This window comes from Eutrema salsugineum, unplaced genomic scaffold (assembly GCF_000478725.1).
Source record: "Eutrema salsugineum unplaced genomic scaffold, Eutsalg1_0 scaffold_2, whole genome shotgun sequence".
In the NCBI taxonomy this organism is placed as follows: Eukaryota; Viridiplantae; Streptophyta; class Magnoliopsida; order Brassicales; family Brassicaceae; genus Eutrema; species Eutrema salsugineum.
The window spans coordinates 15199199-15223901 of NW_006256829.1; the positions used below are offsets into that span (position 1 = coordinate 15199199).

At 43.0% G+C, this 24703-nt stretch overlaps 1 protein-coding gene and 2 non-coding genes across 3 annotated transcripts; 1 reads left to right on the top strand and 2 right to left on the bottom strand.

Annotated features, from left to right (window-relative positions):
• Nucleotides 1–2738: 2738 nt before the first annotated feature.
• On the bottom strand, nucleotides 2739–2844 carry LOC112086914. Its single transcript, XR_002899768.1, has one exon. It is a non-coding gene; the product is annotated as a small nucleolar RNA R71 (small nucleolar RNA).
• Nucleotides 2845–21934: 19090 nt separating this feature from the next.
• Nucleotides 21935–23793, bottom strand: LOC112086560. The gene is made up of 4 exons (XM_024155531.1): nucleotides 23625–23793; nucleotides 23366–23427; nucleotides 22205–23266; nucleotides 21935–22096 (listed from the first exon to the last, which is right to left on the bottom strand). The coding sequence occupies exons 1-4, from the start codon at nucleotides 23791–23793 to the stop codon at nucleotides 21935–21937; spliced, it is 1455 nt and encodes a 484-aa protein (XP_024011299.1).
• On the top strand, nucleotides 23079–23185 carry LOC112086974. Its single transcript, XR_002899823.1, has one exon. It is a non-coding gene; the product is annotated as a small nucleolar RNA R71 (small nucleolar RNA).
• Nucleotides 23794–24703: the final 910 nt, after the last annotated feature.

Below are 24703 nucleotides of genomic sequence, written 5' to 3' on the forward strand. Positions count from 1 at the left end.
TACCACCAAGTAAGGCTTACGAACCCGATCAGCGTCATCAAAGCTTCGAATGACATTTTCCAAGCGTTCGCAAGCTTTAGCATGGACGCTCCTTACCCGATCTCTCCAGCGAGCTACCAAACCTTGTAGTCGTTCCTTATCCTTCTTGAATTCCCGAGACAGTAAAGTTTGCGCCTCCATCAGCTCAGCCTTGACCGCTTTGAGCTCCGAATTCTCCTGTTTCAGCAGATCCACGACGTTGTGTGATAACACCGGATTTTGACCATTTTTATGGATCACTTTAATATCTTTTACAGGTGTTTTTACTCCATTTTCAAAGGTTTTCAAAGGATTTCTATGTTTCCGGATTTTAAAAGACTTTTCAGGTAATTTGGGATAAAGAGCCACAAAATGGAACAAAAAGACTCTTTTGGATAAATGCAGACCGTCAGAACTCTCATAGAGAGACGAAGACCTTCTCACCGTCTGATCACCCTCAAAATTGGAAAACTTATAGAAGAATCAACCAGCTTTCAAATGCACTTAGTTTGGAGACATTCCAACGGTTGGATCTCAAGATATTCCATTAGCCCCGGAGCCACTCGAAGACGACCAGGAAGTCACGCGACCGCGGCCAACAACCTATTTCCCGCGGTCAGAAGCTTCCCGACCGCGGCCAACCAGCCAATCCCCGCGGTCACGTCACTCCCGACCGCGGCCATCAAGCTCCGAACTAAAGCCCATATATCTGAAGCCCAAAGTCACTCTCAGCCTCGATTCCGGAACCCTAGAGACCATGGAGTATTGGAGACTATAAATACATGTCATTTAGGTCGTTTTGAGAGAACAATTCATACTTTACAAAAACCCTTTTTCTTCAGCCGTTTTTATGCGATTTTTTTAGAAGATTGTTTCAAGTCCGAGTTCTTCAATAGAGAAGCTTTCTTCATCTCTTTTCTTTACTGTTTTTCATTACTTTTATTAAAACCGATGATGATGTCGACCTCAGCCATGTCTGAGTAGATCCCGAGTTGGGCTTAGGGTTTCCGATAGGGGCTCTCATAATCGATTAAGACATCTAGGTTTATAGATCTGGGATTTTGACCTGTTCTCTGTTTATTCTTGTTCTTATTGCATGTATGCTTGATTGATCACCTAGTATCTGATCTAGATAGTTAGTGTTGCGAAAGTTTTCATTAAGTATCAGCCCTACAATGAAACATGCGATTTTTCCGTAGGAGTGGAAACCTACATGCGGCGAGATCGTGAGTATTGACGAGTCTTGTGCAGCTCTTGCGTTCTCTCCTTTCCAGGGCCAGAGTGGAAACCTACTGGTCATGGTTGCGAGAAACAGTTGGTTATGATCACGACAGTGACGTAGTCATACCGCCGTACTCTAGCTCTAGAACCCCTATATATCGATATCCGTCAATCCCAATCTATCTACCTTAGTGTTAAAACCGATTATGATCCCTTAGAGTTCCCAAAAGCTCAGCGTTTTTAGCCATAGTTTACAATTCCATCGATTTTATTTGCTTACTTAAAACCTGCATTTCAATTCCCTTAGTTCGATATTTTACTTGCTTTATTAGCTTTTCATTCGATTTCTATATTTTCTTTCTAGGATAGATTTATTTGCTTTCTCTTGTTTTAGTTTAATTCATGACAAACAACCAACCTTAAAAAACCAATCTTGTCTAGACATAAAGTTAAAAACCGTAGAAGAATACCAGGCACACAAATCTCTGTGGATTCGATCCCTAAATACTACAACTGATTAGCTGTGCATTGCGGCTTTCATTTGTTTCGTTAAGGGTAAAACTTGTTCCCTCACGCAGTTGACACGACATCAAATTTTTGGCGCCGTTGCCGGGGATTTGTTTCGCTGCCTTTTGCTATTTTTCTTGTTTTAACTTCTGTTCTAGACACCTGATCTCTAGTTCTTTCTTAAAGTTTTTCTGAATTATCTTTTCCTTCTTTTGTTTTTCTCTGAATTGCATGAATACCAGGCGTAGACTTGCAGGAGATATTCCAATTCTAGACGAGATAGACAGACACGAAAGAGAACTTCGAAGACTTAGACGAACGCAAGGAATGGCCAACGACGACCAGCCTGGAGATCCTATTAATCGAACTTTGAATATGGACCAAGACGGGTCCGAACATAGAGAAAACGAAGAGAATGATCACAGAGGAAGTGATCATGCTCGACAGAATGAAGAGGAGGATGAGGTTCCTCCAAGAAACCACTAGAACCGCAAGAGAGAAGAACGTGAAGACCTTGAAACACCCATCAATGCAGCCGATGGTGACCACCAAGGAGTGCAGCCGAATGGACGCGTTAACCGCCCTGTTCCGCCAGCAAATCAACACCGAAGACAAGCCAGGAACCATCGCATAGCTGATTTTGATGCACCTACTCAAAATTTTCAGAACTGATCTGCAATTCAAGTTCCATTTCCGAACCGGAATGAGTTTGAAGTCAAAGCCTCAAATCATCTCATTGGTGAAGCAAAACCAATTCCATGGAGTTCCTTCTGAGCATCCAATGGACCATATTGAGCTCTTTGAAGAAATTTGCAGCATGATGAGAACAAATCAAGTTCCACCAGACTATTTAAAGTGTAAGTTGTTCCCTTTTTCATTAGCAGATAAAGCGCACCGTTGGTTGAAATCTTTGCCTGCAGGATCAATTACTAATTGGGAAGAATGTAGAACTGCTTTCCTGAACCACTTCTACACTAAGTCAAGGCCGAATCAGTTGAGAATAAAGATCTCAAACTTTCAACAAGGGCCAACTGAATCTTTCTATGAAGCCTGGGAGCGTTTTAAGAAGTATGAACGTGATTGCCCTCACCATGGATTTCATGGATCAAGCCTGCTGAGCACATTTTACCGAGATTTGCAACCAAAATACAAACTTTCACTTGATACAGCTAGCAATGGAGATTTTGGACAAAAGACGATAGCCCAAGGAAGAGCCCTCATCGAAAATTTGGCTCAAGCCAATAGCAATGATTGTCCCGAATATGATCGATCGATGAAGCAAGCCAGAACAGACAACAGGGAGATAACCGAGTTGAATAACATGGTGAGCCAGCTTCTGAAGAGCAACAATCGCCCAATCCATGCTTGTGAGACCAACAATGGCGCAGAAGATGAAGGACCTAGTGATATCGATCACATTAATCAAGCCTTTCAAGAAGAAGATGTGAACTATGTAGGAGCACTGGTGCCATATCAAAATCGCTCCAACAATAGTAACAACAACAACTTCCGGAATGCAAATTACAACAATCTCTCTTACCGCAATCCAAATGTGGAGAATCCTCAAGATCAGTACTACCCACCTCAGCAGAAATCCTTCCAAAACAAGTTTCAAGGTGGAAACTTCAGAGGAATAGTACCATATAACTACCAAGGTACGGGTTTTAACAATCAATTTGTACAACAGCAGGGAGTCACGACGAACCAGCTAGCTTCACAAATCGGTAGACTTGAACAGTCCATCCAGCAGCTCGTTATGACGAACGGAAAAGCATCTAAAGACGTGAACGTGAAAGTTGACTGCATGTACAATGATCTGAACAGTAAGTTTGAATCTTTATCTTCACACGTCAAAAAGCTAGACGTGCAAGTCGCCCAAACAGCCGACTCTATGAAGAGGCAAAGTGGAGTTCTTCCAGGAAGAGTTGAAGATAACCCTAAGAAGTTTTGCAAAGCCATAACCACATTGCCCGAAGAAGAGGCCGGAACCGATGGAAAGAAAGAAGAAACCCCAATCTTTGTACCACTGTACAAAGATATCGATCCCAAGCAGCCACCATTTAAGGTACCTGAACGATCACCGTTTCAAAGGCTTACAAAAGCCGATGATCCGGGACGTTTTGTTTTCCAATGTTTCATATCAGGAATCAAGTTTACAGACTGCCTGTGCGATTCCGGAGCCAATGTCAACATCATGTCTAAGACATTTGCCCAAAAATTGGGCATAAAAACCTTAAGGACGTCGACGGTTAAGGTTATTTTTGGAGATTCATCTCAAAAAGATACCGAATGGGCGATTCATGATCTACAAGTTCTAGTGGGAGACAAGATTGTTCCAGCAGATTTTCAAGTCCTGGAGATGGATAAAGACAAGGAGATACCACTCATTTTCGGGAGACCATTCCTAGCTACAGTAGGAGCAGTAATCGATCACGCAAACCGGCATGCTGTTTTCCTCAATGTGGATCGAAAAAGGTACTATCCTACTATCTTAGACGATTTTCCAAGCAAAGGAAACAGGCCAAAAGAGAAAGAAAAGGAGAAGCCGAAAGCTTTTGCAAAGATCAAGATCATCATTCCACCAGGTGCAACAGAAACCAGTGAGGACCAAATCTAGGAGCTGATCGAAAACACAAACAATACTAAAGTCCGAAAGAAGAGTAAGGGTAAGAAGACGGCTCCTCAAGGGGAAGAAGTAAAACCTCCAGTGACCGGAAGTGATAAGGGCACATCAAATGGAGTGCCATTCAAATCAGCCTGATTCCTCATACTTACGTCGAGCTAAACGACTTAAAACAAAAGCGCTTAATGGGAGGCAACCCATTTAGGTACTCTTTCTTTTAGTTTTCTTTTTCTTTTTACAATTTATGCTTTCTTTTTCTTTTAAGTTTCAGGTATTTTATAAAAAAAAAAAAACACAAAAAAAAAACACAAAAAATAATAAAATTAGAAAAACTAAGAAAAAAAGGTAGGTTTTTAGCTGCTCGGCCCGGCAAAGACGAGAAGATTGGACAAAGGCCGCAGGAGGAAGAGCCGCGGTCGCGACCGACCGACCCGCGGCCAAGGAAGCATCGACCGCGGCACCGTGAATGTGACCGCGGCCGACCCCTCGATCACCGCGGTCGCGCGTCTCCTGACCGCGGCCGACCCCTCGATCACCGCGGTCGCGCGTCTCCTGACCGCGGCCGTTGGTCGTTGAGGTGACGACGCGGATTTCCGCTGCTTTTCGAAGTTTCCCGGTGTTACCTGGTGATTCCTGGCGTTTCCTGGTGTTACCTGGTGTTACCTGGCGTTACCTGGTGATTCCCGGTGTTTCCCGAAATATTCCCGGTAAAAATTGTAAAGATCCTCCGTAAGTTTTAAACTTTCCTTATGTGCAAGACAAGAAAGGTAAGTTCCCGTAAACTTAAAAATCCCAGAAATTTTCCGTTTTTGCTACAAAAACATTTTTTAAAGAAAAGAAACACACTTTTTGGATCAAAACTCCTTTTTCTCTTCTCTTCCAAAAGATTTGGAGATTTAGGAGATAGAACACATTTTTCAATTCTTAATCTTTTTAATAGGTTCTTGGCTCAAACCTCACTCTTTTTCAAAGCTGATTTCAATTCTGCCATCAAATCTCTCTTTCCAGCAAGGTATGAACCTCAAACTCGCCATTTTTAATTGATTTCAGAACTTAGGGTTTTCTTAAAAAGCTCAGATCTCTGTTTATTGATGGTGGAAATAGCTTAAGAACAATAGATTAAGCTTTTAGGTTATCTAAAAATCATTTTTAACAACTAGCTTAAGAGGAATTGAGATTTTTGAAATTTGGATTCTACATTCTTCATACAAATCGAATTTGGAACAGCAAAATTGATGAATTTGATTAAGTCTTGTGTGATTAGTGATTAGTATTGGGTAATCTTTAGAATTTACATGGAAATTGCTCATAAAAACCGATTTTTAGAAGATTTCTATGTTGAGAACATCAAAAATCCAAATCTGGTCATGAACTACTTGATTTCTCTGATTTAATATCAATTTTGTTTGCTCGTGGTTTTAATTAATCTCTTTATGCTAGTATTAGTATAACAGATCTTAATGTGTTAAAATCAGCATCCATATTCACTCTTTTTCCAATAATCATTTCGTTTTGCAGAAAAATGGAACAAACCAGATCCCGAAGAAGCCGTCGCACTGGTGACAGCTCTGAGGACATTCCCGATGATGCTACTCTGGGAGAGTACATGCTGAACCAAGCCAGACCGAGAAGAAGAAACTATGTGATGAGATTGCTCCAGCACTCAAGAGAAACACGAGCAGCTCCTGAGCCACCACAGATTCGATACATTGGGAGGGAGACAAACCCGAGAGTGGACTATGCAAGACGTTTCAAGAAGTTGAACATCAAACCCACGCCTTGCATTGATTATCATACACTCGAGATGCTTGGAATCAGAGAGGATATAATCTGGTACATCGATGCACTTAAGCTGAGGCCCTACATGGAGCTGAACCTTCCGACTTATCCTGAGCTAGTCCATGAGTTCTTAGCGACTATCACACTCCACCACACGAAGAGGAGGAACCCCAGAGCATCAGATGGCATCTTGTCATTCTCTATCCGCGGACAGCCTTACTCTCTCACCATTTATGAGGTTTGTGAAGCTCTTAAGCTCCCCTACACTGATGACATTTACCTTGAAGATGAACCTGATCTTAACCTGTGGAGAGAGATAGGTCATGGAGTCTATGATAGCGGGAAATCGAAGTCAGCCCTTCTTACTCATCCAGCAGTGAGAGTTGTGCACAAACTCTTAGAACACACGATCTTCTCTAGAGCCAACATGGGAGGTGTTTTGAAGACTGAGCTCATTACACTTCAGATTCCATTTATAGACGATCCACGACTTGCCTGCTTTGCCTGGATCATAGCGCAGAATATGGTAAAGGTGAAGCATGATTTACATGGTTGCGAGGACGCTACTCCAGCTTACGGGAGTGCTATTACAGCGATACTACAGGCTGTAGGATTCGATTTCTCATCTGATGATCCACTTCCCGATGTCTGGTATGACCTACTTTATCTCTCTCGCGATCACACTATCTCTCGTGCCGCTTTCGATCCAGACAGGTTTGGTTATAAGTATTGCACTGGCACTGAGGAGCACCGAGTCAGCCTGCCTTCAGTATCTATCCCGAGATTGTGTAACAAAGGACGTCCACGATGGCCAATACATAGTGGCCAAGGCAAAGCGTGATGCAGCTGCGGCCCGTGCTCACTTTCAGCCATCTGTTTCGACCGGCCACACCTCATCATCTACATCATCGCACACTCATTCCGATCTGGAGCGCAGAGTTGAGAGACAGGGACGACGCTTTGAGCGCGTTGTCACCTTCCTACAGGAGCAGCACCAGTTCGCAGACGACACATCGGAGAATGAGTGATTGATCAGCACTTCACTACCATCACGGTTCTATCATCATTTTCTTTTCTTTTCTTTTATCTTATTTTATTTCGCTTTTATTCACCATTTTCTCATCAACTATTTCACACTGGGGACAGTGTGATTTATGTCTGGGGGAGGATGTCTATCTGTACTAATCATTTTCTTGTTTTTTCTTTTAAATTCCAAGTACTTTTTAAATTTTAATATGTAACCTATTCGACATTAAGTATTTTTCAGAAATGTTTGACGCAAAACTATGATGATTTAGACCTGCACGCTTCTACACTATGCATGATAGCTCATTTGTGGTTAGCACTAGACTAGGCGATAGCTAGAGTACTTGCACTACGAACTCCCACCAGAGGACTTCTATTCATGGAGACTCTTTCTGACAGGATATACTAACTCATTTTATTTGAACTTAATATTGATATATAATTTTCTCATCATTGATTTTAGGCAGGCATCGACATACACATCTAGGACGTCTTTTACCCTCACTTTTACCACTCTTTGTCGTCCTAGATGACCAGTTTATCTTTATCTGGTACCATACCCTAAACCCAAAACCCTTGTTTTCAATCCTCATGCATTCTCTCTTTAGTTTATATCAGCAGATATGTGCAAAAACGTTGGAGAGAAGAGGAGCGACACAGTTTTCAGTCACTCACAAAGGAGACTGAATGGAATTGGGAAGGAAGAGTATCAGAAACCTCATGAAGCTTTACAAGACAGATATTGACTGGTAATTTCGTGCTCTCTAAGACTCTATATCTAAAGGTGTTCCATTTCTGTAAAAAAAAAAAAAAAAAACGTGAAAAGAGAAAGGGAGACAAAAAGCTTAATGAGTCTTAGATTGTCGAAGTTTGTGGAGCAATAAGCAACCACTATTCGTTTAAGGAGTTATGGTTTTGAAAGATTTACAAAAATCTAAGTCTGGGGGAGTTAGGAGAGAACCTGAGGAAGAAGACCAGGAATCTATGGCAAGAAGAAAGTGACTGAAAACTGTGGATACCAACAGCTTCACTCTCTCTTGCGGTTTTGCATAATATCCTGCATCCTCCAGATCTTCAGGTAACCCGTAAATACTTTAAGCCTTACCCCCTAGAATAATCCTTTTTGACACCTAGCCTAGATTGCCTTGCCTAGATTTTCTTTGATGAGAACCACCGAGATTTTTAATGAATGTTAAGAGCTAGTTGACTGGAAGTTAGATCTTAGTGCATAGATTTCCGCATGACGGATTAACGGACTAGTTATGCCTGTATTGCTAGTGAGAATTTTCTAGGCTATTCCCGATTGATGCATACTGACTGATATTGGTCTAGAAGTTTGGTCTCTGAGATTTTATTTAGTTCCTGCGTTTTCAAACCTCTCGCCGAGATTTGGCCTTTGTTTTGTTTGAGGACAAACAAAAGACTAAGTCTGGGGGAGTTGATAACACCGGATTTTGACCATTTTTATGGATCACTTTAATATCTTTTACAGGTGTTTTTACTCTATTTTCAAAGGTTTTTAAAGGATTTCTATGTTTACGGATTTTAAAAGACTTTTCAGGTAATTTGGGATAAAGAGGCACAAAATGGAACAAAAAGATTCTTTTGGATAAATGCAGACCGTCAGAACTCTCATAGAGAGACGAAGACCTTCTCACTGTCTGATCACCCTCAAAATTGGACAACTTATAAAAGAATCAACCAGCTTTCAAATGCACTTGGTTTAGAGACATTCCAACGGTTGGATCTCAAGATATTTCATTAGCCCCGGAGCCACTCGAAGACGGCCAGCAAGTCACGCGACCGCGGCCAACAACCTATTTCCCGCGGTCAGAAGCTTCTCAACCGCGGCCAACCAGCCAATCCCCGCGGTCACGTCACTCCCGACCGCGGCCATCAAGCTCCGAACTAAAGCCCATATATCTGAAGCTCAAAGTCACTCTCAGCCTCAATTCTGGAACCCTAGAGACCATGGAGTATTGGAGACTATAAATACATGTCATTTAGGTCGTTTTTAGAGAGAACAATTCATACTTTACAAAAACCCTTTTTCTTCAGCCGTTTTTATGCGATTTTTGTAGAAGATTGTTCAAGTCCGAGTTCTTCAATAGAGAAGCTTTCTTCATCTCTTTTCTTTACTGTTTTTCATTACTTTTATTAAAACCGATGATGATGTCGACCTCAGCCATGTCTGAGTAGATCCCGAGTTGGGCTTAGGGTTCCCGAAAGGGGCTCTCATAATCGATTAAGACATCTAGGTTTATAGATCTGGGATTTCGACCTGTTCTCTGTTTATTCTTGTTCTTATTGCATGTATGCTTGATTGATCACCTAGTATCTGATCTAGATAGTTAGTGTTGCGAAAGTTTTCATTAAGTATCAGCCCTAGAATGAAACAGGCGATTTTTTTGTAGGAGTGGAAACCTACTTGCGGCGAGATCGTGAGTACTGACGAGTCTTGTGCAGCTCTTGTGTTCTCTCCCTTCCAGGGCCAGAGTGGAAACCTACTGGTCAGGGTTGCGAGAAACAATTGGTTATGATCACGAGAGTGACGTAGTCATACCGCCGTACTCTAGCTCTAGAACCCATATATTGTTATCCGTCAATCACAATCTATCTACCTTAATGTTAAAACCGATTATGATCCCTTAGAGTTCCCAAAAGCTCAGCGTTTTTAGCCATAGTTTACAATTCCATCGATTTTTACTTGCTTTCTTAGACCTGCATTTCAATTTCCTTAGTTCGTTATTTACTTGCTTTATTTACCTTTCATGCGATATTTTACTTGCCTTATTTTTGTTTAGTTCGATATTTTACTTGTTCTACTGCCTTTCATTCGATTTCTTTACTTGCCTTTTAGGATAGATTTATTTGCTTTATGTTCCTTTAGTTTAATTCAAGAAAAACAACCAACCTTTAAAACCAATTTAGTCTAGACATAAAGTTAAAAACCATAGAAGAATATCAGGCACACAAATCTCTGTGGATTCGATCCCTAAATACTACAACAGATTAGCTGTGCACTTGCGGCTTTCTTTTGTTTTGTTAACGACGCTTGCCGGCTTCACTGAAAGCTGCCTGGAATTCTGGAGTGAGTCTGGAGTTAAGCAGAAGACTTGGAAGGTGACGACCTGCGAAGATAAATAAAAAAAGAGTTGAAAAAATATGAAAGCAAAAATCAAAAGGAAAATGAGATCGCCTAAATCTACCGATCGGAATCTTCTACTCCGATTGAGTTGGGATTTCAGCATTACTGACTGTGAGGTCGTTAATCTCGAGAAAGAAATACTGGGATTCCCAGTCATTATATTTACTGGGTTTAATCCCAGTGACAATATCCTTCCTTGGTTTGGCGTTCACCGCGAAGAACCAATCCTTAGACTTGTGTAGGTTGACCGAAAAAAGGTCTTCAAAAAGTCGGCTGGTTGGATCTTCATTGAGCTCGGCGCACAGAGTTATGAAGCCTGTGTAGTTCGTCCCCGACGCCTGCATCATTTGAGTGAGAGAGATGCCACGTCGGTTGCAGTACTCGAGAAGACGAGAAGGGATCGGAAAAGTGAGCCCGCATTGCGTGAAGTAAGTTAAATAAATACAGAGGAAACCTTCAGGAACGTCCCATGGGCTCCAGCGTCAGGAGTAATGAAAACGGCTCCCTCCGTAAGTCCGTGGGTCTCGAGTACGGTCTGAATCGTCATTGGAGAAACGAAAGAAGCAGGTACGTCATGAGGTCGGACGACTTAACGTTTCGGCATTGGTGGTGAGTCATGATTCACCGCGTCAGGGTTGTCCTCGGCTGCATTCACTTCGGCATCGTCCCCGTCAGGAGTCCCTCTTTCGGATTCGACGACTTCCTCAATCTCATGGTTGTCGTCATCAACGTCTAGCTCGACCCGACCTCCGGTCTCACGAATTTCAGCTGTTAGCTGTTAGCTGTTCAGGAGCGTCTAATCTCGGTTGAGGTCGGCTGCTACCGGCACTGACCGATCTAGAATTTCTACAAACTAAATTCGGAGGATTGCTCGCCGTCTGAGAAGAGCTTGACGAGGAGGAGCTCGGCTCCGACGGTTCGCGACGATCCTCCGAGAGAATTTGATTAGAAGAGGAGTTGGTCGAAGAGCTGGAAGACATTTTTAGTTCGAAAAGATGGATTCGGAAGAAGATTTGAAGAAAATGAAGAACATATTGAAAATCAATCGGAAAGATTGAAGATGGATCAGAGACATTTGAAGATTGATCGGAAAACTTGAAGATTGGTCGGAAAATTCAAAGATCCCGGCGGAGAATGCAGAGAGAACTAAGGAGAGCTACGGATAAAAATCTAGAGAGGGAAACAAAATCTAGAGAGAAAGGAGAGCGGCGTACCTTATATATGCTGAGGTGAGAATAATGAATGCGAGGTATGTTTATTTCTTTATAAGTAAACAGTGGGAATCGTGGTTCCTCGATTTCCACGAAATCCTGGAATTCACGCGCCACATTAACGTCCAGGAAAGCGAATCGACCCAAATTTCTGAGCTCGGTTTGCGACCTTATTTTTAGATTTGACTCGAATGAGTTCGACTAAAAGCCACACTCTTTCATCGAACTGAGGGGGGGGCTAACTGTTAGAGGTGAAAACCGTACCTCCGGTTTTCTTCGGTACAAACCGAGATCGGTGCGAATTAAGCCTGGTTTACGAAAGAATCGTACCGGGAAAATTGGTCTGAGCAAGTTCTTGGGCCAGACAAAGCCTGATAAACCGAAGTCGGTCGAAACTTCTCAAAGGAATCGAGAAGTTCTCCGAGTTCGGAAAGAAAAGGAAAATTTCTGAGTAGAAAAAGGAAATTTCCAAGAAGAAAATAAATTGTTAAGAGAAAAGGAAAACGACCGAAAGAAAAAGAAAGTCTTCTCGATCTCATATCGCAGAGAAGACCCGCGAAGACCGATATAAAGGAAGAGGAATCGACACCAGAAGACACAAGAAATTCCGGAGAGACATAGAGACTGAGAACTCAATACCTTAAGCTTCTTAGTTTCCTAAAACTTAGTTCGCTTATCGTTTACATAACTGAACTCAGTTGTATTTTTGACCGATCTAACAAAATCAGAGTTTTCTAATCTAAATTATTGTTTTGTCCCTTGTTTGATATTCATATATCAACAGATATAAAAAGAAAGAATAAAAACATGGAAAGAAAAGACCAAATTAAAATTCAGTCCATCGAAACTAAAAGCATATAAGAAGAAACTGAGATAATGCTCAAAAGGATTAGAGCTTGACAAACCGGGAAACATTCCTCTACAAATTGGAAGCTCTTTCACTGATAGGCCTAGGAAAAGTTTGCCACTCAAAGGAGCCTTTAATGCATGATTAAAGACGCCCTCAAGCTGACTCATCCAGCTCTGAGATCAAACAGTAGCGGAAGTGCACCACTTGCTAAATCAAGCTAAGCTCACTCACTTTAAGAAGAATCTTTCCCAGGGGCGGAGGCAGAGAAGATGGTATGGGGTCATATACCCCCTACTCCTTTTTGTTTTTCTATTAAATAAACCTTAAAAAAATTGATTTCGTATGATACTTAAATGGGTTTTTAGAAAAATGCTCCCAAATATTTAAAAAAATATGTATTTTATTGAAAATGTCCCAACATCACCTTTGCCGAAAATGTCTGATGTCAGCTAGCACTGAAAATCAAAACCACAATTCAGAAACCTTACTAGCTCCTCCAAAAATAGAGAGAATGGGACATAGAATCTTCGTAGACGCTTCTCCAGCGAAATTTTGATCTGCTCAAACTTTAATCCCTAAGCTACTCTGCAAAAGCACAGATCTGCAGTTGTAGTATCTAGGGGTCGAACCACAGAGACAAGAGATCACTCAATAGACTTTATAGATATTGAGTTACGCTAAGCATAAATATTGGAAATAAATAACAATGCGACAGAAATAAACTAGTCAGTAGTAAAAACGGTTTGTAAGTTCGATTGGACAAAGATTAGGTCTAGGGCGTTTTTCAGGAGATCAATGAATGCAGATCAACTTAACAAATCAGGGTTCAGTTATTAAGCTCGGTTCTTGAACTCGAAACACAAGTTTATAATTAACCAACTTCCGTTGTGAGAATTATCTAAGTTAAAATCCAAGAATTCTAAATTCCTTTGCAAATTCTACAGATTTAAACCAGCTTTAATGCACAAGTTTGATATGTTCACAAAGCACCTAAACCAAATTCCTTTGTGAATAGCTACTTTGCACACCCTAGGTTCTTTCCAGTTATTCAATTACACTTCTGTGTCAATTAAGCAACCTAAGATCTAAGTTCTAGGTGATCAATCCAGAATTAGCATTAAGAACAACCTAAGATGAAGAACTAATAGATATGAACCCTAACTAGCAAGTTAATCAAACATTCAAAGAAAATCCTAATTAAACCCTAAACCTAACAGGTGATCTACTCAGACATGATTATTGGAACAACAAACATGATGAATAGAAGGCAATAGATTAAATCGAAATAGATAAAGGGGTTCGAAATCTTCTCTCTAAACGAACAGAGTTCAGACTTGTCTCCCCAAGCTCTCAAAAATCGCTAAAGCCGAAAACTCAGAGTATCTCTCTCTCAAAAATCTAAGGTCTCGATAAAAAGGGAATAAAAATCCTATATATATCTCTAAAATACGTTTTGGACTTCCTTGGAAACGTTTAGGCCCAACTCCTTCTTCAAATAGGAAACAAAATTGCTTTTTCCTTATTTCTCTGACAAGTGTCGAGTGTCACTCTTCATGGTGTCGAGCGACACTAAAGCACAAAATCCATACTTGACAAATTTGATCCTGATTAAGCTCCAAAGTGCTCAAAAGTCTCCAGTTAAGCTCCAAACGTACCTATGACCTGAAAAGACTCTGAAAGACTCGAAAGACACTAAAAAGACTCTATAAATAAGACTTATACCATGGTTAAAAACCATAAAAACCATGATATATCAACTCCCCCAGACTTAGCATTTGCTTGCCCTCAAGCAAACAAAACACCAAATAAAAGAAAGAGGTTTGAAAACACAGAGACTCAACCTTCCACTGGAACATCGCTTTTGACCAATTACCCTGCAACTCAACTACTGCTTCATCATTCCAAATCGAACCACCATGTACTTCTCCGCAGATATTCACAGCTTTCCAGATTAAGTCCAAAATTCCACAACATTGTCCATAAACCTTCATCGCTGGATCTCATTAATGATTCAAATGCCAAGAACCTTTTAGACTCTTTCCCGTACTATACTCAAACAAATCAGCCATACAAATTTTGGTACTTTTTCTCTACCCCAGACTTATTCTTTTCGCATATTCATCATCTTTATGGCTTATACTCGATAAGGGTAAAGCTGCGAGTACTGATGGTGTTTGCCATCGAGTCCCCGAGTTGTCCCCTTACCTTGTATCAAAGGTTTTCAGCGAATAGTGGGGTCATAGGAAACTTTCCTACCCCTCACTTCCTTCCTTTGTGTGATCATTCCAACTTAGAAGTGAAATAATGGGATCATTGGAAACATTCCTAGCCCTTCACTCCTAAGTGAAACTCATCTCAATCTTTTCGCCTTTTTCTTTCTTACTTTACTTTTTAGCTCGTCACAGGAAGAGAAACACCAACATTAAATTTCACACAGGCTTTCATTTGTCAAGTATGAACGAGGAAAAGCTCTATGAACATCAGTCACATCAATGAGGTAAAAGAAAGAGTTCAAAAATTAGATTAGGTTAGTGGATTCTGTTGGAAACATGGACGCCTCTAGTCAACTGATCAGCCTTTGGATTTTTCATTAGTCGGATCCAGACCAAATCTGCAGCAGTGGTCACTTAGATGAAAGGTCAGCACAAAAATTCCAGGAAAAGCATCATAATCTCCAACAGGTTTTGACTCAAAAACGTTTCGACACGACTGACTCTTAAGAAAAACAAACACAATGTCAGCGACTACCTCCCCCAGACTTGAACAACACTGTCCCTAGTGAAATCAAATCCGAAGTTGGTGAGAAAAGAAAAAGTCAGAAGGACGAATGCGATGGGTTAGAATGTCTTACTACTCAGTTAGGTCGACCAACACACAGCTCAGATTCAGGTGAAACCAAACTTAGGTCGAAAGTGCATGGGTGGTGATGAGCGATACCGATGATGGTGTCGCGCGACACCACAGTGCAGAGAGCAATCGTCGCGATCAGAAACGCATGAGCCCACCAAACAGGACAGAGAATCATCTAGGTTAGCACTGTTAGATCACTCAGAAAGAAGTTAGGAGTAACAAGACGACCCATAAAAGCATAAATCCATCAAAGTCTCACAACAAATGTAGCTGACACAACAGACCCAAACAAAGGAAAAGAGAAGAAAAGAAAAATAGAACCAGAATGACCAAGGAACTAGTCCTCATCGGTAGTAGCAGCATCATCTCCAGAGTGTGTGGGCGAGCGGGAGCGTGGGCGAGTAGTGCGAACACATCCACAGCGAGAGAGAGTAGCGATGGCACTCCAGATGCTCTGAAAACTCTGAATAACATACTGCTGGAAGCCAGCAGCCTCCATGGGAACCTCTGGTTCAGTGGGAAGATCAGGGAGAGGTGCTGAAATGCCTGCGGAGCGAGGTATCTGATCATCCTCGGAAGTGGAAGCACGAGCTCTGGAAAAAGAATCGCGAGACACTGTGATCAGGACTCTCCTCTCCTGCTCAAAACAAAGCGCAGCGCATTCCGTGCCTATGTCACTGCGTGCACAACCAGGGAGCTGAATCCAGAAAGAACCAGCTGCAGTGTGAAAAGACCAATGATGGTTGTGGTTGATCCAAGAAGCATGGTGCAGGTGAGCCAGGTCAATAGCGCGGCGAGTCGTGACAATGGTATTGTTCTCCGTGCTGATCCCAAAGTGTTGGAAGATAGGGGTTAGTAAGCTACCCACAGACTCAGTCCTCTGCGTCGTACCTACTCCGGAAAAGGGCTTGGCTTGCAAGGAAACCAAGTGATGAGCAAAAACGGCTCCCATGTTGACGTCAGTAGCGTGCGCAGAACTCCGAAAATGCTCAGCATCTGTCAGATCACCAATGGCGACATAGAGAAGAGCCAGCTCAGAGAGGCGAATCTTACCTGGAGCTGACTTGCACTGAATGGTTTTGCCTAGGATGCGGAGGAGGCATCACAGAACAGGGTGGCGCACGTCGGTCTGGGACGTAGTCTTCGAATCATAGCGACCATTCCCAAAATAGGACCAGAATGCCTGCACATCGATCGTCTGAGTGGGACGGCTAACTCGCGGGAGGTCCTTTCGAAACCCATATATAGCACACAGGTCGCGAAAGGGAAGCCTGTAACGAACTCCGCGGATCATGAAAGTTAGAGTGCCTTCCTGCGCGTTTGGAGCATGTTCGTTTGTGTAGTAGATGCGAACAGAGGCTAAGAACTGATGAACAAGGTCTGGAAACAGATCATAGGATCTGGTAGCTATAGTCCCCAATCCAAGCTTAGCCAACAAACGCAGGAGCTCAGAATCCAAACCCAAACGCCTCATATCCAGAATATCCAAGAACCTGGTGGGAAACAGCTTCACATTCAGCCAGGCGTTGTAGAAGAAAGTGTCGTAATCATCCCAGTCATCTGAAATCGGCCTGTGTAAACACTCAACACTCTCAGCAACAGCTCGAGGTGGCTCGTCCCAGATCCTGCGAGTTGTGATGCGCAGATTCTCCTGTTTAGGCCGAGGGGGCCTAATCCTCTCGTCAGGTGAGTCAGGGGCTGCAGGAGGCGATGGTGGAGGTGAAGCAGAGCGAGCACGCGGTGGTGCAGCAGGTCGAAGATGGGATGATGAGAACACCTGCAAGTCCTGGGAGTCATGGGATTTGACCATCTAACGAGATCGTGCGAGCACCGCATTGATGATCGCTCCACAAGTCACCAACCAAAGCTTCGACGTGCTCGCCTAGGTTGAAGGTTACGACGGCTGGGGGTTGCGAGCTGGAGGCGGCGTCCCTGCACTGTCGCTTGCGTGGAGGCATCTGCAAAAGAAGAAACAGAGCAAGCCAACAAAAGAAAAAAAATCTCAAGTTAGCAATTTTGGATAGCACGATTTGATCTACTCCAGCAAGTCTAGATAGCAACAGCAAAGATTCCAGCAACACATGCAGTCAAAAATCTCGCTAAATCCGAACCGAAACTTTACAATCGAAAATTTTCGAAGTAAAATTGTCATGAAGAACAAATTTCTCCAATCTAGCCAAACAATCCGTTTAAAGTACATGGGGGTGGTTGAAATATGCCCTAAGTGAAACGCAATGTTCGAAATCAAGCAGTGTATCAACCCAGAAAGAGCAATTTCGACAATCATACCTTAGGCACCGAAATCGAAAAATTGAGAAGTCGAGTGGTTTACCTTGTTGGATTGACAAATCAATGGGAGAAACAGATGGAGGGGTGAAAATCTGATGAGGTTAGGCTTTGGAATCACTCAAATCGGTGAAGATTTGAGCAAGTTGGGTTTTGGTGAGGGTGGGTATGGCAAAAGTGTCGAGTGCGGCGAAGAGGAAGGGAGGAGGGGTGTGAGGATTTTAAATAAAAGTGGGAAAAAGAAGACTTACCTGTTTGTCAGTGACGAGCGACACTGATGCTGGTGTCGCGCGACACTTGCAAGGTGTGAACCAAATCTCCTCGTGCCTGATCCGCTCCCGATTCCACTCCGGTTCTGGAATTCCGGTTAAGCTAGGTCCTAATATTTATTTATTTTTATTTTTTTTAATATAAAGTAACAAGTGACAGGCAACACCGATGATGGTGTCGCTCGACACCAACCCTGCTTCACCTAAAACACGAAAAGAAAAACGAAAATCAACTGAAACAAAGGACTTATGTACAGACTCACCAGTGGATTGCCTTCCACCAAGCGCTTGTTTAAAGTCATTAGCTTGACTTGATGGTGATTCAGGCAGGAGGTGCACCATACAGATGAACGATATGTCCATCTGGAATCTCAGCTTTGGCCCAGTAGTGCTTCACCTTTTGTCCATTCACTGTGAACTCCCTGCTGCCATCTGGTGTGAGGAGGACGATGGCACCGTCGGGGCGAATCTCTTTGACTATGAAAGGACCTGACCATCGAGAACGAAGTTTACCAGGAAACAATTGCAGGCGAGAGTTATATAGAAGTACCTGGTCATTCGGTTCGAATTGCCTGGAGAGGATTTTGGAATCGTGATACGCCTTGGTCCTCTCTTTGTACAACTTCGAATTCTCATAGGCATGGTGCCTGATTTCGTCCAACTCATTCAGCTGTATCAGTCTCCTTTCTGCGGCAGACTTGATGTCGAAATTCATCATCTTTATTGCCCAAGCTGCCTTGTGTTCGATCTCCACTGGAAGGTGACAGGGCTTTCTATAGAGCAGGTGAAAAGGCGTGGTGCCTAGATGTGTTTTGAACGCTGTCCTGTACGCCCAGAGTGCATCGTCCAACTTCGCAGCCCAGTCCTTTCGAGTTTTACCCACCGTCTTCTTCAGGATCTCCTTAATCTGACGATTCGACACTTCGACCTGTCCACTTGTCTGAGGGTGATAAGGGGTTGTAACTCGATGATGAACTCCATGCTTCCTTAGGAGTTTTTCGAACACCTTGTTAATAAAGTGAGAACCACCATCACTTATAACAATTCGAGGCACTCCAAAACGAGGGAAGATGATGGTCTTGAACATCTTAAGAACCACTGAAGAATCGTTGGTGGGGCTGGCAATGGCTTCGACCCACTTAGAAACACAATCAACAGCAACCAGGATGTACTTATTCCCATAAGAAGAGGGAAAAGGACCCATGAAATCGATACCCCAGCAATCGAACACTTCAACCTCAAGGATGAAATTCTGTGGCATCTCATGTCGCTTGCTGATCTTTCCTCTCCTCTGACAAGCATCACACTGCGAGATGAAGGCATGTGCGTCGCGAAACATTGTAGGCCACCAAAAGCCTGCTTAAAGAACCTTAGACACTGTTTTGAAGGTCGCAAAGTGTCCAGCATATTCAGATCCATGACAATGAAACAGCACCTCTGGAATTTCTGACTCTGCAATGCATCTTCTGTAAATCCCATCAGAACAGTGCTTGTACAGATATGGCTCATCCCAGTGATATCTCCTCAGCTTTCTCAGGAACTTCTTCTTCGCGTACCCTTTAAAGTTCTCAGGCTCAGCCTCTGCAGCGAGATAATTGGCAATATCAGCATACCAAGGACGTTGGGTGGCAGATACAGCAGCTGAACTGATCTCAGGAAGTCTGCTTCGAATTTGAGAAGTCTTTGTGTTCGGCTGAGCAAGGTGTCGCGCGACACTGGTGGTGGTATCGCTCGACACTAATGTTTCTCCAATTCGAAAAGCCTGCAATTCTTCGTCAAATCTGCTCCGAAACCCAGTTTCCACATAGTATACATTCTCTTCTGGCAGAAAAATTGTCTATGGGTACATCCTCTTCAACCCTGATGCGTGAGAGATGATCTGCAACACCATTCTCAACACCCTTCTTGTCCTTGACCTCAATATCGAACTCCTGAAGAAGTAACACCCATCGCAGTAACCTTGGCTTTGCATCCTTCTTTTGCATCAGGTATTTGAGTGCAGAATGATCTGTGTGCACAATAACCTTCGATCCCACAAAGTAGGGTCGAAATTTCTCAAAAGCAAAGACCACAGCCAACAGCTCTTTCTCAGTAGTAGCATAGTTCCTTTGAGCATCATCCAGAGTTCGACTGGCATAGTAGACTGCATGAAGCTTTTTGTCCTTCTTCTGTCTTAGGACAGCACCAACAGCAAAATCACTGGCATCGCACATCACCTCAAAAGGCAAATTCCAGTCAGGAGGCTGCACAATAGGGGCGCTTATCAAAGCGTGTTTGATCTGTTAGAACGCGGTAAGGAATTCGTCTGTAAACTCAAACTTGGCATCCTTGCATAGCAGAGCAGTAACATGACGTGCAATTTTATTGAAGTCTTTGATAAAGCGACGATAAAACCCTGCATGACCCAGAAAGCTTCTAACCGATTTTGCAGAATCAGGTGGTGCAAACTCGTCATGACGTCGATCTTTGCACGATCCACTTCAATACCAGCAGCAGAAACCTTGTGTCCATGCACAATTCCATCCCTGACAATAAAATGACACTTTTCCCAGTTAAGGACCAAGTGTTTCTCTTCACAGCGAGCTAGAACCTTGCAGAGATTATCCAGACAGTTTTTAAAAGATGATCCGTAAACTGAGAAATCATCCATAAAGACCTCCATGAAATCCTCAATCATGTCAGTGAAGATGGACATCATTCATCGCTGAAAAGTTGCAGGAGCATTACAAAGTCCAAAGGGCATTCTGCGATATGCGAAAGTGCCGTATGGACATGTAAAGATGGTCTTCTCCTGATCATATGGGTGGATGGGGATCTGTAAAAATCCTGAGTACCCATCAAAGAAGCAGTAGTAGGGATGGCTTGCAAGTCTCTCCAGCATCTGATCAATAAAGGGCAATGGAAAGTGATATTTCCTGGTCGCTGCATTTAGCTTCCTGTAATCGATACACATCCTGTGTCCAGTCACTGTGCGCGTTGGAATCAGCTCATCCTTGTCATTCTTCACAACTGTAACCCCTCCTTTCTTAGGAACCACGTGCACAGGACTGACCCTAGCACTATCTGAAATTGGATAGATGATCCCAGCTTCCAACAGCTTCATGATCTCCTTCTTGACGACGTCTTTCAGATTAGGGTTCAACCTGCGCTGGTGTTCGATCGATGACTTCGATTCATCCTCCAGGTGAATTCGATGCATGCACAGATCTGGTGAGATATATCATCAAGAGAATAGCCAAAAGCTTTGCGATGCTTGCGCAGCTTGCTCAGTAGTAAGGTAACCTCCGCATTGTTCAAAGAAGAGTTGATAATGACTGGATAAGTGGAATTAGAGCCTAGAAATGCATACCTTAGTCCTGCAGGTAGCTGTTTGAACTCAATCTTGGGCGCTTTCTCTTCACTCCAGTCGGATAATTGCTTCACCTTCGCAGGAGTCTCGAGTTGTTCTATATGTGCTGCCAGCTGCATCACATGCTCGCTGGAATCGAACATCTTCAGGTAAGATGCTGAAATTTCGTCCAAGTGCTCAGCTTCGGTTGCAGACGTGGTCAAAGCTCTCTCCAGTGGGTCTATAGGTAGCATCTCAAGGAAAATCTCCTCTGCAAACTCCGTGAGAGTGTCGACGTAGAAGGTCTGACAATCGATGGTGGGCTTCTTCATCAGCTTGTCCATGTCAAAGTTCATCACCAGATCTCCAACATTCAGAGCGATCCTGCCTTTCCTGAAATCGATGATAGCACCTGCTGTAGCTAGAAAAGGTCTCCCAAGGATAAGAGGATCCTTAGGCTCTTCTCCATACTCCAGAACCACAAAGTCAGTCGGTATCATGCAGTCTCCAATCTTGATTGGAACATCTTCCAACACTCCTTCAGGTATCCTTGTCGATCGATCAGCTAGGATAAGAGATATCCTTGTTGGCTTGAAGTCAGTCATGCCGAGATTGACAGCTACTGAATAAGGCATGAGGTTAAAACTTGAACCCAGATCACACAGCGATCTCTTGAATCTCTCAGTGAAGATTGAGCAATCCAAGACAAAGCTTCCTGGATCAGATAGCTTCTCTGGAATTCGGTTCTGAATCACTGCACTGACTTGCTCAGAAATCATCATCACTCCTTGTTCATGGCTGAGATTATTGGTCACCATTCACTTCACATAACTTCTGATAACAGGAGTAATTTTTACAGCATCAACCAAAGGTATCTCAATAACAAGCTTTTCCATCAAAGCTTTGCATCGTGCATCATCAAGCTCTTGCTTGGACTTCCTAGGGCTCCTTGGATAAGAAACCTTAGGTTTGTAGATTTTCTCCTCAGCAGATTTCGGAATTAGAGCACCAACGGCTTCGCTCTGTGGTTGGTGACGCGCGACACTGGTTGTGGTGTCGCTCGACACCGGCTCTGCAATCTCAGGAACTTCTTCAGGGTCTTCCAAATCCACGACCTCAGGTGCAGGAGGCGTCTTCTTGGGCTCAGAACTCAGATTTTTACCACTCCTCAACGTGATAGCACTGCAGTGATGCCTTGGATTGGTGTCAGTCTTTCCAGGAAGAAAACCTTCTTGCCTTTTAACAAAACCTGCAGTTTGAGCAACCTGCGTATCGAGCTGCTTGACATGATTGTTCAAAGCTTCAATTTTCCCATTCAGATCAAGGTAGAAAGCATCCATCTTTTCATTGAAGTCCACGGTGAGCTTCTGCTGACCTTCCAGAATTTGACCCAGCATAGACTTCATCTCATTGTCAGGAGTTTGAGGTTGAGTTGAAGGAGTGCTGTAGTTTCTGGAAAAACTGTTGTTTGAATAAGGCTTCTGGTACTGAGGCTTAGGCGTGTAACCAGAGAAGTTCTGATTACTGTTGAAGGTACTCCTCTGATTGTTTCCACTGTAGTTCCCACTGTAGTTTCTGTTACCTTGCTGATTACCAAACCTCTGACCCTGAAACCATGATCCACTAACAAAGTTGACATCTTTCACCTCAACTTCATCCTCAGGTTCGAAACTCTCTACTTCCTGTGCAAATCTGACAGACTTCTTACCCACCAAAAGACTATGCACAGAGTCAAGCTTAGCTTTCACCTCAGCAATATGCGATCTATCCATGTTCCCAGCTTGCTTCTTTCGCTCAAGATCAGCATTCTTGGTGTTATTACTAGATGCCAAGTTTTCGATGAGCTCAACAGCTTCTTCTGGGTATCTGGTGTTGAAGTTTCCATTGCTTGCTGCACCAAGTGCCATCTGATACCTCCAGTTGATACCTCTAAAGAAGATACCCAACAACTGCACATCGCTGAAGCCATGATGGGGGCAGTCTCGCTGGTACGATTTGAATCGCACCCAAGAAGCTTTGAACGCTTCAGTTGGTTCTTGAGAGAATGTCGAAATTTTCGTTCTCAATTCCTCAGACCGAGCATCATCGAAGAAGTTATGCAGGAAAGCATTCCTGGTCTCTTCCCAAGTAGTGAGTGATCCTGGCTCCAGCTGCTTCAACCAGTTAGCTGCTTCTCCAGCAGGAGAATAAGGAAACAGCTTGCAGAGGAGGAAATCATTGGACACTCCATTGTACTTGATGCTGGTGACCAAGTCCTCAAACCTCTTGATGTGGTCCATAGGGTGCTCATGAGAGTGGCCATGAAGGGATGCTGACCCACAAGAGTGTAGTACACAGGTTTCAACTCAAAATCGTTTCTTTGAAACGCAGGGACGTGAATCGCAGAACGATTTGCATAGAACTGCTCTGTAATCTCCGAGTGTTCGTCCACGACCAGCTGCAGGTGCAGGTTCCCTCACATTCCGACTTCTGGAACGATCCTCTGATTTGGAACGATCACAGCATTACCACGCGGTGCAGGTGGTGGATTCTGGTCAACAACATCCACTGGTAAAGGTGCCGGTGGAATGATGTTACCATCTCCATCAAGCCTTTGGCCTCTCACATTGCACGCATGACCCTCTTGGTCTCTCCAGATTCCAGCATCATCACGAACAAGTCCGTTGGTGTTTTCCATCATTGCCGGATCTTTTGCTTTCCTGTTTGTTCGCTCTAACTCAGCTAGCTCCTCGTTTCTCAAATTCACTAGCGGGATGTCCTTGTTGCTTCTGGTTCCACGAGTATGCATAAACCTGAAGCACCAAAAACAAAGATAGAAAACGAAATAATCAAATTAGGTTATAAAAGCGAAAGGTGTCGCGCGACACCATAACTAGTGTCGCGCGTTACTAAGAAGAAAAACTTAGTCGAAACTCAAAAACTAGGTTTAATGGCGAAATCAAGTCCCCGGCAACGGCGCCAAAACTTGATCTGCTCAAAGTTTAATCCCTAAGCTACTCTGCAAGAGCACAGATGTGCAGTTGTAGTATCTAGGGGTCGAACCACAGAGACAAGAGATCACTCAATAGACCTTATAGAGATTGAGTTACGCTAAGCAGAAATATTGGAAATAAATAACAATGCGACAGCAATAAACTAGGCAGTAGTAAAAACGGTTTGTAAGTTCGATTGGACAAAGATTAGGTCTAGGGCGTTTTTTAGGAGATCAATGAATGCAGATCAACTTAACAAATCAGGGTTCAGTTATTAAGCTCGGTTCTTGAACTCGAAACACAAGTTTATAATTAACCAACTTCCGTTGTGAGAATTATCTAAGTTAAAATCCTAGAATTCCAAATTCCTTTGCAAATCTTACAGAGTTAAACCAGCTTTAATGCACAAGTTCGATATGTTCACAAAGCACCTAAACCAAATTCCTTTGCGAATAGCTACTTTGCTCACCCTAGGTTCTTTCCAGTTATTCAATTACACTTCTGTGTCAATTAAGCAACCTAAGATCTAAGTTCTAGGTGATCAATCCAGAATTAGCATTAAGAACAACCTAAGATGAAGAACAACCTAAGATGAAGAACTAATAGATATGAACC

Excerpts from the sequence above, each read along its gene's own strand:
- LOC112086560 (XM_024155531.1), bottom strand. The coding sequence starts at position 23,793 with ATGGAAAACACCAACGGACTTGTTCGTGATGATGCTGGAATCTGGAGA. Across the intron at positions 23,267-23,365 it reads TCAAGAGGTTTGAGGACTTG|CTGGAGCCAGGATCACTCAC; the intron begins GTCACCAGCATC and ends TGGTTGAAGCAG. Across the intron at positions 22,097-22,204 it reads ATTTGGAAGACCCTGAAGAA|AAAATCTACAAACCTAAGGT; the intron begins GTTCCTGAGATT and ends TCTGCTGAGGAG.